Source organism: Camarhynchus parvulus, chromosome 2 (genome assembly GCF_901933205.1).
Source record: "Camarhynchus parvulus chromosome 2, STF_HiC, whole genome shotgun sequence".
NCBI lineage: Eukaryota > Metazoa > Chordata > Aves > Passeriformes > Thraupidae > Camarhynchus > Camarhynchus parvulus.
In genome coordinates, this window is record NC_044572.1 from 8,388,603 (window position 1) to 8,405,082 (window position 16,480).

Consider the following 16,480-nt stretch of genomic DNA (forward strand, 5'->3'; position numbering starts at 1 on the left):
GCAGTCAGACCCCACCCATTCATTGGCCTTGTGTCTTTTCACCTTCCTGTGTACTGCTTTAGGATGAAGATTACATGCAATCCTATAATGAGCAAGCAATGGAAGAACAAGGAGAGTATGCAGCTGATGAAGAGTTGGGAGAAACCCAGACAATGGCTAATGAATCAGAAGAGGTATGTAATGAATTTAATGGAAATTTTAAATAATTAGTGCTGTTACAATTAATTTTGTAGAATTGACCCTACTGCTGGTAAGAATTCATGCAACTTTTCCAGTGTTGAATTATTGGTGGTAGTACTCTGTGTATAAAATGAATTGTGATAGCATCTATATTGTCAGATACATCAGATCCTTTCTCCCCCTTGGGATTAGAATCATAAGGGAAAGCCCTAAATGTGCATATTTAATTTTCAACATTAGAAATTTCTGGGGCCCATTTGGGTAGGAAATGACAGTAATACTGCACAGTCTGTTCAATCTCCAAGAGCTGTGGCGCTTCCCTTTCCAGATTGATCATTGGTGCTGTTGGGATGTACATACAGTTCTTGGGTATCACCCTTTGAGGGAGGGGAGTGTAAGCATGGAAGATTTGGTATTTTAGACAGGCAAAGAGATTGTTTTGAAAGTTGTGTTGAGACAGAAATTCCTGTGAGATTTACCTTCTTCAGTGAGGATAATGGAGAGTTCATTCCTTTGCAATGAGAAAGCTTATGCCAAAGTCTGCCAAGTATGCATTCACTAATTATAGCATGGTAGTGATGTTAAAAGGTTTTTTAGCTTTTTATATGTTTTTCATATATCTGTAGCATTGCAGATTTTTAATATATATTTGTGTAGCTTCTAGTATTTTTCCTTCCCTCTCTCACAGTTTAACAAACCTTTACTCTACATTCTTGAAATTCTGTTTAGTCTTATTCTTAAGAAGATAATTCCTGACAAGGACATCTTATGTTCTACCAGAACCTAAGAGACATAACAAGAAAAAAGGGGAAGAAGCCCGTGGACTAGCTGACCCAGAGGGCTGGGTTACTGGCAGAACTGATTTACATCCACTATTGGATGTACTGGCTAGATCAACTAATTAATTGACCTTCTAAAAATAATAGAAATCCCGTGTCGTGCCTGTGCAATGCCGTATTTTGTGCACCTGCAAGCTTTCATAAAAGAGTTGCTTTTTTATCTTACCACTTCAACTGTGTTGCAGGGTTTTTCCTTTTGTTATTAGGCAAGAGTATCACAACCATTTTTAATTTGCAGCAAGTTTTTGATGTAAGATTTTTTTCCTTTCCCCACCAGGAATCTGCTTTAATATTACTTTTATTCCAGTTCTTAATTAAATAGGATTGAATGGATTACCTGATGAGAAGTGTAGTCAGAGTGTATTTCCTCTTTGGAGCTTTAACTCATCAGGAAATTAATTCCTCAAAGACACAGCAGGCTTACTGTATGAAGTTCTCACAACTGGGTGTGCTGTGATGCTCCAGTTGTATCAAACCTATCTTGGTTAAACAGCATTTTTTGGTAGGTGGAGATCTCCATTGAAAGGAACCACCTGCATCCTTCAGCCTCCACTGCTGCAAGTGTAACATCTTGTACCGCATACACGTTCAGGTCATTAATTTCCTACTTCCCAAGTGTTAAATCTGCCCTTGAAAAGAGCTGTGAAATCCTTGAGCATTTTTTATTCCTTCACTGGATTGATGATGCACACTTTTGTTTTGGTGTTTTGGAAGTGAACTGATGAATTTGTGGTGTCTGCAGCCACAGTCTGAGATGATGGACACAATGGACATCATGTAAAATTAAATGCATAGCTGGGACTCTCTGGCAAACTTATTGCTGTAAAAAAAACACAGCTTCATTTTGGGAGCATGAACTCCAGAGTGAGAATTCTCTAATAATCACATTGTCTAAATTTGTCTAATTCAGAATTAAATTTGTTTTATTCAAAAGGTACCGTCAATGCAAGTTTTAAATTTATTTTGTAAACTGAGCTTTTATGGAATTTGTTCATTATATAAGGTGAATGTTTTGGCCATACCTTCAGTTACTCTACATTTTGGCTTTATTCTCATGGTTTGTAGATTGTCACAGGTTTCTTTTTTCCAGAGCAGTACCATCTTTTATTCCTTCATTATTTTGTATGGATCTTACTTCCATTTGGCAGTAGGTTCACAGTTGCATTCTCTAAGGAATGGGAGAGAACCTTTGTAGAGTATTCACTTCTGTTCATTGCCTGGTTAGATGCCTCCCTCCAGCTCTGAAGAGTTTTTTGCTTTATTCAAGTGTTAAGTAGCAACACTTTTCCTTAAATCTCATAACATTCAGTGCTTGTAAATGGGGGTAAGGGTTGGCATTCTTCTGCAACACAAGATTGGAGCTGTAATGGATGTGGTACAAAGAAAGAACATTATTATCTTTTGGTTGAAATTTGTCATCTGAGTAACAGAGGAGAATGTTGGGTAATGTTTTATTTTGAGCAGTTATCACTTGAAACCAGCTAAAGCCTCTTACTATATTGCATGAAGAAATAAGAAATCTTTTTGTAAACCAAGAGAAAAGCTGACTGGCTGGGGAATTGGAACATGATGGGGGAAACACGTGAATAAGGGAGGTGAGACAATTGTTACAAGTGGCACTCAGGTGGGAGAAGTGGGGAATAGGCCAGTAAAGTTTGTTTTTGAAACAGTGCTTAAAATTGCAGAACTTGAATCTTAAATAAACTACACTCTGTATGGCTTCCTTGAAAAATGTAGTAGTGCTTCAGAAAATATTTTTGTCCTCCCAAGGTATAAAACAAAATCCAGCACCCAGAAGTTTCAGCAGCAAATAGGTGTGACAGAACAGCCACATGATGTATCATGTCCTAAATGTTTTAGAGGGAAAACATCACTAATTACTTCTGTGAAGTGTTCATAAAAATTAAATTTCATGAAATTAGAATTCATAATGTCTTTGTTTTATATTGAAAGTGATCTGTGAAGTCAATGATAGAGGATTTATAATTTCATTATTTAAACTGTTTCTTGGGTTATACTAATTAGAAGTGAAGAGTACTTTAGTCAAGAAAACATTTCATGAAGAAGTGCTGCATACTGCTTTCTTTTGGTAGAATAAAGGCTTGGGAAAAAAAGACCAATGTGTCTGTCTGATATGTTGCATGTGTGCTTAGCCAAAACTTCCGCACTTCAGTTCTGTTGTTGGAGTTTGAAAACACGACCTGCCAGCCTGGAAGAAAGTGGTGAAAAGAGTGCAAATCAAAACAGCCAATTTTTAAACCTATTTTAAGGCACTTAGACATGTTTTTTGGTTCCATTTTTCATCTGTGGAATTGAGGTGCCCTTGGAATAGGTATAATCTCTTCCTATCTCCCCTGTTATTTCTTGATCCCCTGGAATTGAACAACTGCATCTACTTCAGTGTTAACCTGTAGCAAATGCCTCCACTTCCTTTTTTATGACTTGTTAGTAAAAGTTCTTTGTTTCACCTTTAATTTAGTTGTTTTTGCACATCTTCTGAATGTCTGGCACCAAGTTCTCCTGAACACTTTGGGAGGATCCCGTGTTTGGTGGGGGGGGGGATCCCGTGTTTGGGGGGATCCTGTGTTTGGGAGGATCCTGTGTTTGGGAGGATCATGCTGTGTCAGTGTCTCTGCAGCATCCCTTGGGCTGTGTCTGACACCATTCCTGCAGCTGCCTGTGAGCTGCTCAGGACAGGAGCACTCAGCCCTTCTCCACAGCAGATCATAACCCAGTGTGAGGAGTCCTGCTCAGTGGCTTTTAGTGGGATTTAGGGCACAGTTATTGAATGAGGATGGCAGGAACCCCTGACCTCGTGGCAGAAGAAAGGTCATTCTGTTTCAATGTAAGGGTCAGCAAAGCTCTGTGGTAGCTTTGTGCAAGGTGTCATGGTGGGAAATGTAAAGCTCCCTTTGGGAAGCCTGGGCTGGTGAGTCCAGTCCAGTGACCTCAAGTGGCCATTCAGGGGCTGTTAATATCTGTGCAGAGATATTCATGATTAGCAGGTATTAAAGCCAATCCTGTAAGTAATAATATGGCTTAATTCTGTGTCTGCAGTTGTCTTTTTGAAACATAGAATCCATTCATGCTGTATCTTGGCAAAACAGCTTCTGTTTGGCTGGAAGGTAGAAAAGATCATGTAGGAATATTGCATTTTACAACTGCAGAACAACCTGCAGGGGAAGGGTGTGTGCTCCTACCCTGCTCAGCCAACCTTTCCTGGAGCTGTGTGGAGAGAACATATGGGTGGCTGTCAGAAATGTTTGTGTCTCCATTGCATAAATCCCTCAATAAAAGGTGTAATCAGATTTGGACATGGGTCATTTACCATTCTCCAGCACTGCCTTGCCTTGGTGCCTGCTTTTTCATTGGCTCCTTTGATATTTTTTTTGTTTTTGATATTTAATGCTTGTATGGCTTTTGCTGGTTAATGGGTGGCATGAGCAGTATACTGATGAATAGAGTAAATCAGACCAAGGCTTCAGAATTGGTGTAAGTCGGTAAGAGTAGAATAATGCTAGTCTAGAAAAGTTTGGAATTTTTTTTTATGGTTCTCTAGGTAAGTCTGATAGTCTGTCAGAAATCAGGATGTTTTCTTATATTTTGTTTTTAGAATAGATTTTTTTTTCCAGAATGAATAATTGTCAAAATGCAACACAGTTTCAGGGTTTTTAATAGCATTTCATTAAAACATAGCAGAAGTTTTCAGGACGTTGTAGATTCTAGTCCTGATTCTGAAGTTTGAGCTACACATAGAGCCTTGCATGATTAAGTTTAGCACTCACAGATGAGATTACAGGACTGAGACCAGTCTTTGATTAATAAAAACCAGAATTCCAATGTTGCCTTTAAGGCCCTGGATGTGTCTGGAGTTTTGTGCTTTACAGTAAAGCAGGAGGCTCAGTGTAGAGTAAGCATGTCTTGCAAAACAGCTGCTGCAGTTCTGACTTCAGAATCCTGATCCTGAAGGAAAAGTTTCTAAAAAGAAGTGAGACAGTAAAATTATGGAGTTTGTGATATTTATGGAAACACAGATTTAATAGAGATATTGCTTCTCCTTGCTCTTTTGGGAGTCCCTCTTTTCAACTAAAATGCCAACCCTGTCTTTCTCTTGGTGTTGTTTGTTTTCATTAAACCATGTTAGCATCTCTTTCCTTGCTAACATCCCTCCTCTGTTCCACGAGTATCAAATGCTTGCTCTCAAAGGTGTTTTGATTATATGTGGATATGTTAATTAGACCAGTTGTGCTCAGTTGGGTTTGCTTTTGAGGTTTGGATTTCTTTCAGTCTTGTTGAAGGTGGTTTTTTTCTCCTGCTTTCCCTGTTGTTTTTACCTGCTTTTTTTTTTAATATGATAAAGTTGTTACACCAAAATAAATATATTTGTAACATGAAAGCCTTAAAACCTTTTGTAAAATTTGCCTGTTCTCTTAGCTGTATCTTAAAGCAGTTTTGTGAGGTCAGGAGATGGAGTGCTTAAAAGTTTGTCTGGAATGGATAAAACACAACTTGGCATCAGTAGCCCATTAAAGCACTGTAACTAAGTGTACAGATCATTTATTCACCAGACCAAAGCTGGAGTAACTTTGAGCTTGAGTTCATCAGGTTTGCTGTCTTTTTTAAAGCAGAAACTGTTTTGCCAGGTCACCCTGTTTCTGGTCCTGCTTCACACATTTTTATTTTGGTTATGGATGAAGTTAGGCTGCAGGATAGGGAAATTTGCAATCACTTGCACAATTATGCTATTAATTCTTTCTTGATTTGTGATTTAATATCTGTCCACCTGACTGTCACACTTACTGTGCCTTTCTGATATAAATTTCTGCCCTGATCTGGTTAATTAGAAGATTAAACCGTTTTTGCATGTTAGATTTGGCTCATTTTTTAACTATCCTCAAGCAGCATTAAATTTATGAGGTATTTAGTGGCTTTGCATACAATTAAAATGCATGTGCATTTTAATTTAACAGGCTCTAAGAAATGAACAAGTAGGCTTGTACAAGAAATAATCAAATACACAGTAATTAAAATTTTTTGTGGAGAATCACACAATATTAGAACACTTCTAATGCTGTAGAAATCCAGTATAACTTGTGTAACACTCTGGACATTTTCATCAGGCCTACGTGTGAAAATGAATTTTTCTTTTTTTAGTTTCTATTCATTTGAAGGAGATGGATCCATTTTCATTTGGAACTTTGTTTTATTTAAATAAATGTTCTTTGTTTTAGAGAGAACTGGAAAATAAATTCTAGAAGTATTCCAATAACATCCAGAATACAAATTTAGTATTTTCAGATTTATCCAATCCTATTCTTATTCTCCCCATCAATTACTGAATTGAAACGGGGAAGTATTTGAGGAGCAAAGTAAAGGCATACATACCTAGAGGAATGGGATTGAGATACAAGGTTATCTTTATTGTTGGTTGGTTAGGTTTTTTTAACAGCATGGTACTGACAGTTGTTAAAAGATGAAAAAAAAATAGGATTTTACTGTTCCTATTATTTGAATTTGGTAGTAACCAAGGTTTTCATCACAGTCAATTCAGTGATAAAAATCTGTGTGCAGAAGTACCTACTAATCAGATGGAGGTTCTAGCTGGAGTTTGAATAATCCCTTAAATATTACAGCAAATTTATTTTCTAAATGTGTTTTACTTTATTATTTATTATGTAGTACATATGTTTTTATTTTAAAAAAATCACCAACTCTTAAATGTTCCCTGAATTAAATATGAGCACAATGTATAATGCCAGCAAAGTTTGTAGAAAGGGGGTTTTAAGGAAAGCTTTGCTTTTGATACTGTTTACAAGAGACTTGGTTTTTTGAGGCTACATGTCCTCTGGTTTTTGTGATTTAGGCAGCTATTGGGTCTCTGGAACTTCAAGAAGAAACAAAAGAAGAGTCTGATGAAGAGGAGGATGATGATGAAGAGTCTGGACGATTACGTTTCAAAACCGAACGGAAAGAAGGAACCATCATCAGGCTCTCAGATGTGACAAGAGAAAGGAGAAACATTCCAGAAACTTTGGGTGAGGATTTGTGGCAATGGATTGTTCTGCAGAGCTGTAATGAACGATAGTAAAAGGCAAAGAGTGTTTTAGCTGAGGTGCATTCCAAATATGTTTGCAGCCATGAGACCATATTTCTACAAACCACATAGAAACTGTATCTTGTTTATACAAAAGGTGTTGGTGGCTTGACAAAACAGAATATTTTAAAAACAAGAGTGCACTGGAATAACTAAATTTCTGGACATAATTGCAAGATAAAGGAAAATTGCGTTTGTTTTTGTGTATCTGTGGGTTTATTCTTTAGTTTAATATAGAAACAAGACTAGCCAATAAGGAGAAAACCTTATAGTGGAGCTTGACTGTTAAGGGAGCAGTGATGAATTAGACTTCTAAATGTAATTCTAAGTGATCTGGGATGCAGCTCTGAGATACAAGGAAAAGATGAGGGCACATGTGGATGATCCTATAAAGAGGTTTTCAAACTAATGTTGGGCAAAACCACAGTATTGCTGTTGTGAAATGGTTTCTATTCATGCTAGTTTTTCTTAATAATTTGTTGATAGAGACCAGATAACTGACCATGTGTTAGAAGGTTAAACCACAAAAAAATTCTGTTTGCATATCTAAATATCTGCTTCCTTTTAAGATTATAGAGCAAATTTTTACAGCTGCTATGGTTTAAAAATAAAATTCCATTGCAGACCTACGTCTCCTTACTCTAAAATATGAACATAGTTCAGAAAACACTTAAAGAGGAATTAACATTTCAGTTGAAGTTACAAACGTAATTTCCATCCTGTCACATTTTGGTGACCTTTTGTGACAGCTTGTCTCTATTGGAGGAGTGCATTCTTACTTACTGATTAAAGATGTCATTTGAAACCATTTTATTACCAGCAATAGTGAAATTAATCTTGACACTTAGAGACACTAGAAAAATAATTGCTGATTCACTGCATTAACTGTGTGTGTGAGAACTGTACAGTCAAGATGAGACCAAATGCGTGCTGGTAGAAAAGATGTAAAAATACAGTAATGTGGCTAAGATCTTTCCTAAACATTTCTTCATCCAAGATAATGTAAAGAATGAATTTTCAAAGTTCAGAAGATGGGTATTGTAGGTCAGCTCTGCAATTGATTTCTAGCAATACCAAGTTTGTCACCTTTGATAAGAAGTACATTTTCTTCTTTCAGTGCATGTAGGTGAAACCTTCTCAGAGTGGGTTTTGGCATATTCTCTGGATGTAGTTATATCTTAAAGAACGTGAAGAGTAAAAATGTCTTTGGTATTACCAAACTAAAGTATTCCCTTTCTATCTAATCAAAAATACATAATTAAAACTGTTAGACAGACCCAATTGCAAAGTGCTAACAAAGGTCAGTTGCTGTGGCAGTACTTGTTATGCCCTGCTTAGTTGGCTTATGTTCACTGTGATACCTTGTGTCTGAGATTTCAGGCAGGGCTGGGAAGTTAAAGTGAGTGTTCTAAATTTGTCCAGTTGCTCTGTGTCCTGAAGCACAGAGTATAATCAATTTGCAGATCTGGATGATGAGGAGAAATGACAACATACTGCATATATATATAAATTAATATGTATTTGTAGTTGTGCACGAGTTCTTAGCCAGGGAGGAGCTGTATTCATGTGAATGAACACCTGGCTGTGCTTGCAAGAACCCAGGGGAGGAAGGAGAATCTCTTCTTCCTCTGCTCATCACCTCTTTACTTGTGCAGTCTGAGGTTGCTTTCAGGGAAACAGGGACTGGTTTTGCTTCCCTCCTTGCAAAACCATCTCCCATGCCTTCTTCTCTACTTGGTCTCTGTGTGTGGGACACAGTGTTCTCAAATTCAATATGCAACCCCTCTCATAGAAGAGCTGATGATATTTTGATGTGTGGTGATACATAGCTACATGCAGCACTTGAGGTGCTCATGGCATCAGTCTTAACTTCTGCAAGAGGGTTCTGAACCTGCATTTATGTGCCTAAGCAAAATTCTTCACAGGTTAGACAGTTGCCTTCAGTGGCATGTTGTGGAGGAAATATACTTGATGTAATCCTCTTAATTTTAAAATCCAGTGGTTATATTGTACTTCTGTGGTCACAGATGTAGTATGAATGTGTGTGTGGTTTTGTTTGGGATTATTTTTTCTAAAGTTGGTCCCTACTCTGGCTGAAAAACCTGGAGTGTGGACTGTTCCTTTAAGGACATGGGCTTAAAAATTGAGAAATTTTGTGGAAAGCGAGGAGGAAAACAATTTATGTATTTTAAAGGGAGTGATTCTGCACATCCAAGATTGATAGACTTGACTTTGCATGGACGCTGTCATCCCTTCCCCAAGCTTAATCAGCACAGTGCTCTGAAGTAATTTTGTTAGGAGCAGCCCATCCTTGTTTCTATTCAGTGTCCTTCAATGTGTGCTCAAGAGGCTGAGAGACTTGGCCATAGTCTTGCTTTTTAGGAAGCCTAGCTCTTTTCCCAGGTTCATTAAAAATTGCTTTCCTCACATTTGATTTCTAAGCTATTTAATAGAAACTTGCTTCTCATCTTGCTTGACCATCATTGGTAGATACTTGTTGCAATGACTGAACTTTATTTTCCAGACTCCAGCCTTGCTGAGTTCAGGGTTGTAGTGTGGAAGATGTCAGAGAAATTGCCCTGCCTGTTCTATTCCTGGGAAAACAGCTGTCCAAGGAGCAGAATGCTCAGGATGCCCTGCAGGACTTGGATCATTTCTGGATAAGGGATAGAGAGACTCTTTTGCAGCACAGTGACACTGTTTTCCCTCTTGAATGTATGGAGAGTAGGAGTCTGTCTTTCAGGCAGGTCAGGTCAAAACCCACATTTGCCCCTCGATGTTTGTGGGTTTCTGAAGAAACACAACTTGCTTCAGGTGTGGAGAGGAAGAAGACTTGAAATAAAAGCTAGATGGTTTTTCCCATCTAACCAGCATTTTTGATCCCTGGCAGCCAAAGATGGCTATGGCAGTTGTTTTACTTGCATCTAATGTTTTTAATTGATCTGGGCAAGAGTACATTTCTCTTAGTTTTTGTCAGAAATGCGCATATTATACCTAAGACTTGAGGGACTGTGGTTCCTTCCCTCATTCTAAGCATTCTGTAAGATTTTCCTGATAAAGCCTGATTGTCTTGGGCTCTGCTGTGCCTTGAGGGCAAAGGTAGCATTTCATAAGAGTATTTGTTAAGGCTTTATGCCATTCAATTGTGGTGTCAGAGTGGAGAGAAAAGGAGGTAGAGAAACTTGTCTCATCACCAATGTGCAAAAATGAAATAGGAAACTCAGGCAGATCCTGGGCTTTTAGAAGTCTGTCATGTTTGCTGTGTTCTTACAGACCATCAGCAAGTTCAGAACTTTTAAAAATTGAAAAGCTCCTGCTTTGTGAAGGTGCTAAATACTTCTGAAAACTGGGACATGCAAATTTACAGTCTTTGCAGCTCAGTCATGCAGGTAGTTTTTGTAGCAAAGTAAGAACAACTGCCGCAGAGGGAATGCTCAGTGCTCACCCTTTTCTGCCCTTCTGTCAATCCTCAACTTCAAAGACTAACAGAGATTACTTATGAAGATGTTTGAGATGGTGCTGGTTTAAGTAGCTTTGTCCTTTAGACTCACAAGAAATTGTTAGAGTTTTCTAATTGATTTAGTTATGTATTCTTGGGAGAAGATGTCTTATGGTATGGAGACATAGTAGTAATGTCTCCTGCCAGATACTAATTACTTTAATTCTGATATTATGACTACTGTGTGTGTTATTGACAAGTAAATAGCATATTAATTCAAAATATGTTTTTATTTGTCACAAGTACGTTTGTTTTTGGTAATTTAATTTTGCTTTGTTAGAGGCAGAAATCAATATTCAGGGTAACAAAGGATCTGACTAGCACATGGAAAAAGATTCAGCTGCATGTTTGAGTTAGAGTTTTTTACCACTTGTAAGTGATTGAAACCTGGTGAGTGGTTCTGCTTTTACTTTCATGGTGTGTTTCCTGAGGTCTGTTGTAGACATTTTCTGTATTTTCAAGTGATTCCATTACCTGGGTCTATTACTGCATCATTTCTTGCTTAATGTTGTCAGCACTATCCAAGGCTTCAAGGAAATTTGTCATCTTTGGTAAGTGCCACGTGTTTTCTGGGCACAGATTTTAATGTGTGCTCTCTCTTCAGTGGAATTACCACTTGTGAAGTACAGTTGGTTCTTAAACCACAGACAGTAAAACAAAAAATAAGTAGTTATGTACTAGAAAGACTTCAGCAAGCAGAATGTCCTTCTTTGGAATAGGCCAATGTGCAGAAGAGTCTGGTGCATAAAATCTGTTTATGTGGAAGACTGAACAGATCCTTTACTGTAAAGTTTGCTGCAGATTCATTGGCTTGCCTGACATCTGCAGATAAGTGAGATGTTAAAGATAACAATACTTTGAGGGGAGCCACAGTCTCCTCTTAGAGCAGAATGCAGGCTTCAATACCATCTTGAAAAACAAAACAACCAAACCTTTTTGTTCATGTTTGTTTCATTTATCTGCTGTTTTTTTGCCTGTGCAGAGGACAGAAGTATCTGTGCTTTTTCCTTTTAAAGACGTCTTTAACAAAATGTTAACATGTCGCCTAAAGGAGATCAAAGTGCCTGCAAATTTGTTAGTTGCAGGGATTCTTCTGTAGTTCTGGCAGTGTTTTATTTGTCATTGTGTTTTCCACCTTTTCAGCACAAAGCTAAAATAATTTTCCCCATTTCTCTCTCAACAGAGCTTTCTGCAGAAGCCCAGGCAGCACTACGTGAGTTTGAAGAGAGGGAAAGGCAGCTCAAGCAGGGGCGATATGGCTCCAGGAGAGGAGGGAGAAGAGGAGGCTCAGTCATGTGCCATGGAATGGGAGATCAAAGGAGAGACAGTAATGATAGGGGAAGAATGAAGGATCACAGGCCTGCACTGCTGCCAAACCAGCCATCAATGGTACCTTTCAATCCTTAGTATTCTTTGAGCCTCCTTGCAGGAAGTTGTGGAGAAATGCATTTTAAGTCATGAATCTTTGCAAAGATGGAATATATATTCCAATGTAGACCTTCTGCTCTTTCAGGGCACTCTTAGGCAGTGTGGGCTTTGTGTGACGTGATGGTTGTAAAGTATGTGCTTAGTCCTGTTACTGGCTTCACCTTGAGCAATCTCAAGACCTCCAAATGAAAAGTGCATTTTGACTGATGAATCATAGTCAGACTTAACTGCTGGTTTGCATGAGGAAAAACTGAATTCCTCTGAAAAGTCTACATGCAACATGGAAACATGTTCAGTCTCCCATTATTTATAATAATGTAGTTTAAAAAATACAATTCTGTGAAATACTTCTTGGGTTCTGTCAAGATAATATTTTTGCTGATACTTCTTTAAAAAATCTATTTGCATATAAGCTATGTTACTGTGGAGGTAAATAAAACCCTAGGACAGTAATCAGCACTTCACTACTAGATAAGTTATTATTTTGGGATTTCAAATGAAATTTAGCTTTGATACTACTTTCTGTTTCTCCGCTGTGCTTTGTATCACAATATTAAGACTTTACTTTTTCCATCAAAAAAACCTTACAAAAACCAAAACCATCTCCAGCAAGTGATCAAGAGGTCAACACTTATTTTTGTTCACTGTCATAAAATGTGCTGGAAGCTGAGATTGTAGAACAAAGTCTTTATATATCTTTGCAGGACAAGGTCATCTCTGTTAAGCAAAGGTGATTTTTTCCAACAGCAGTGAGTAGGTGCTGGTCACTGGCAGGAGTCAGTGGATATCTCAGTGCTTGAGAGCCCTGCAGTAGTAAATTTTGTGCTTTTTAAGCAGTGAAGGTTGAATAATTTTTTTTCTGTTTTGCTGCAGTCCTTGCAAGCTATTTTAATTTTAAATGTAAATATTTTAGTGTCCATCACAGTGTCTTTTTGTGCATACTATGTAGCTGCTTTGGTTTATTATAGGGCTGCTGAAAGAAACAAGAAAAGTTTGTCACGCCTTTGTTGCTAAAAGATTGCCTCTTTGGCTCTCTTCTTGCACTGCCACTTGGAAAGTTAGTTGCTGGTGTAGGACTGAGATCTAGTAACAATGACTTGAGAGGCAGAAGAATGTCTCTGAAAAGAGACTATTTGTTTTTATTAGCACTGATTTTGACCATTTGTTTTTGAGAGTTGAGCAGCAAGAGACTTTCTTTGGAAGGAGACCTTTGAAAGATGTCTTCAGATGAGTTTTTTTCTTCCAGCAGTATGGATAGGTGTGCTGCACTGATATTGAAGAGTAGTTGAATTTGTGCTGCACTGATATCTGAATTTGTATTTTGACTTTTGTTGCTAGTGCTAGGTCTGTTATCTGAGAGAGGCTGTTGTATACATGAGACAAAAGGCAGTGGATTTGTTTTGGTACTAGGACTCAGATTTCTAGTGATCTCCACATAAGCCTTATTGCAGTTAATAACACTGACCTATGCAGAGCCCTGACTATATATGAAACCAAGCAGTTTCACTGTTAAAAATGAGTGAATGTTTCTGCATTCCCTGTGCTTCTTTGCTCTTTGTTGCCTTCTCCTTTACGTGAATGTTTTTGATTGCTCCTTTGTTTTCCTGTGCTGATGTTTTTTAGTGGATCCAGTTGATTATAGGAAAAAGAAGTTTATCTGTTCATAATTGGCCTTAATTGTTCTCCAGAGATGTCTTGGTTTTGTGCTCATTTATGTCAGGATATTTTAACTTTAAAGCCTAGTGACTCTGTTCTTTTGTCTGACTTTAGACTCACTCACAGAGGTTAATTCCAACACACCAGCAACCTGTTATGAGTCTGTTCCAGCAGCAACAGCAGCAGCAGCAACAACAACAACAGCAACAGCAGCAGCAACAACAGCAGCAGCAGCAACAGTTACAATCTCTGCTTCCTTTACAGCATCAGCATCATTCTTCTCCTCCTCCAGGGCTACATATGCCCCCTCAGATAGAAACACCTCGAATAATGATGACTCCCCCTCCAGTGACCCCCCAGCAGCCGAAGAACATCCACATCAATCCGCATTTCAAGGGGACGGTGGTGACGCCTGTACAAGGTGAGCGAGCTCAACACCTTGCCAGTCATGCAAGCGTGACTCATCTCATTCTTTGCCAGAGATGGAGCAATTTGTTTGTTTATCACTTCATGGAAATCTGCTTCAGGCTGCTGTTTTTTTTCTTGAAGCTTGAAACAAATGTTTTGCCTGAAGTAAGACATAATGTTGTTGGACTGTGGCCAGCTGAACAAGCAAAGCCTTTTCAGCTTTTACCATGTTTGCTGTTCTAATGTAAAGCCTGAGAAGAGCAGGAAAAATGGAAACTGAAAAGAGAATGTGCTTTTAAAAAAACAATAAATGTCATTTTTCAGAAGTGGGAAAGTACTGTAATTTGTGAATTTCCCAGGACCATTTACCAGTTTTGGTGAGAGGGTACTGAGGCACTCCTTGTAATGTGATTGCTCTGTGAAAGATACCAGTTGCTGTCCTGTCTTGACAAGATACGTGCCCTCAATTCTCCTTTCACAGAAGCACATCTGTAATTGTTTTGATTTGCAAATATGTTTTTCTCTAAGTTAACACAATCATCTGGGCTACACTTCTTAGGGTAGCTCTCAGCAAAGCTGTTCATACTACTGCTTATTTAGGAAGTGTTTAATCCCAAAGAGGGTTTAAAAAAAGATACCTGCATAGCACTGGTTTCTGATTATGTTGGGACAAGACAGACTAAAGAAATACATAAATATTTATACATATTTGCCATTAGGTTTTCTGTATTTTCCCCCCTTCACATCATCAGAACTCCAAGCCAGTGCTATCTTTGCTTCAATGATTTGACCAATGAAAAGCAGGAATTTGGCAGGGTAGAATATTGCCAGAGTATGGACGTCTGTTATGCTGCGCACATATGGCTTTGTCAGAGAATTTATTTTGCTTTTCCCTGTGGTGCTTCCCTCAAAATTATGCATCAGGACAGATTATCTGGAAACACTCCAAAAGAATCTTTACTTGTGGATTTGTACCTTCTGTGCATTTTTCTAGCACTACCAAAGTAAGTTACTGCTTAATGAGAAGCAAAAATTGCTTTTAGACTATTCTAGATGCCTTTTCTCTGTCCCTGTGAAACAGTACCAGATCTTTTCTATCTAGGTAAGCAATGATGTGATCATAATCCTGGGAATAGCTACTGAAGGTTGTGCTTTTGCCTAATGTCAGAAGTATCCCAGTGTATTTTCTTCCTTTTGTCTGAGTAGACTTTTTTCACATTGCTGGGCAGCTTCAGGCTCTTCTCAGCTTTACCACTATGTCTGTGGCACCGTAGCTTGCAGGTCTCTTGCTTGATCTTGTTCACAGTCTGTTTTTCAGTCTTTGTGCATATCCTCATTTCCAGAAAGTTGTGTACTTCCTGCAAGTTAGGAGATCTTCAGTATTGGATTTGTAAAGGGGGGGTGTTCTTGGGATTTTTTTAAATCTTACATCTGCTGACTTTATGTGCACATTCATTTCTTGACTTGTAAAAAAGTTCAGATGTTCTTTTAGACTGAGCAGCCCTGGAGAGTGAGTTGAGATTGTTGAATGGTATTCTTTGCTCTGTGTATTGATGGCAGCTGCTTCATATGAAATCCCTTTGTGCCATTCATTTTACTGAAAGAGTCCTTGGCAAGACTACTCAATTTTTCTGCTAATAAGTGTGCAGCATAGTATTAAATATGATCTTTAAAGTAATTGTAGGAATTTCATCTTCTTGATTAGAGAGCATGTACTGGAAGCTGAGTCTCCTGCAGTGACTCAGAGTAGTGGCCATCTCAGTCTTAATCTGTAGCAGTACAGTTGTGTTACATGAAAGTAAACACTTGCACACATAAAGAAAATGTGAAAATGTGTTGGAAATTAGGAGCTTTCTGTAGGTAAATGAACATAATTCTAACATCTTCAATGTTTTTTGCATATTAAGGTGAATTTTAAAGCAGTCACTGCAGGCAAATGGTAGGTAGAAATTCTAGTGTAGGAAGTGCTGTTCCAAGCTTCCTCTTAAAAAGTCTTCCTTTAATCTGTCTGGTTGAAGCCCCAGTAGGCAGAGACTGGTGGTTGGCAAGAAAAGGATGTGTTTCACTTGCAACCTCATTTCTTTCAGAGTAATGGGAAGGGTGAAAGATCAGATTGACTTTGTGTTCTTGATGATGTCCTGCCCCTTCTTGGCTGAACATATTTCCAGATACATGAGGGCCTTTACACATTGGAGAATGCAGTCAGATAGGTGCAAAGTTTATTGGAATTCTGTTGTTGAAAATGTAATGCCTGAAAGCTAAAAATGCCATGTCTAGAAGTGCATGATATGCACACTTAGGTTCTGGTAATTTTAATGGTGTGCTGTCATGTTTTAGTGTAGACTGGCATTTTTTCCTCTCTAATGTTATGGCAGG

The 16,480-nt window shown here is 38.3% G+C and overlaps 1 protein-coding gene across 4 annotated transcripts in view; it reads left to right on the plus strand.

Annotated features, from left to right (window-relative positions):
• RBM33 (RNA binding motif protein 33) overlaps positions 1–16,480 on the plus strand; it is a 101,938-nt gene that overhangs the window by 21,327 nt on the left and 64,131 nt on the right. For 3 of the 4 annotated variants that reach the window (XM_030943752.1, XM_030943753.1, XM_030943755.1), the window contains exons 6-9: positions 63–173; positions 6,883–7,054; positions 11,796–12,001; positions 13,811–14,117. In XM_030943752.1, the coding sequence (XP_030799612.1) occupies positions 63–173; positions 6,883–7,054; positions 11,796–12,001; positions 13,811–14,117 (796 nt within the window). The remainder of the gene's footprint in view (positions 1–62; positions 174–6,882; positions 7,055–11,795; positions 12,002–13,810; positions 14,118–16,480) is intronic. The other variant, XM_030943754.1, reaches the window with a different exon arrangement.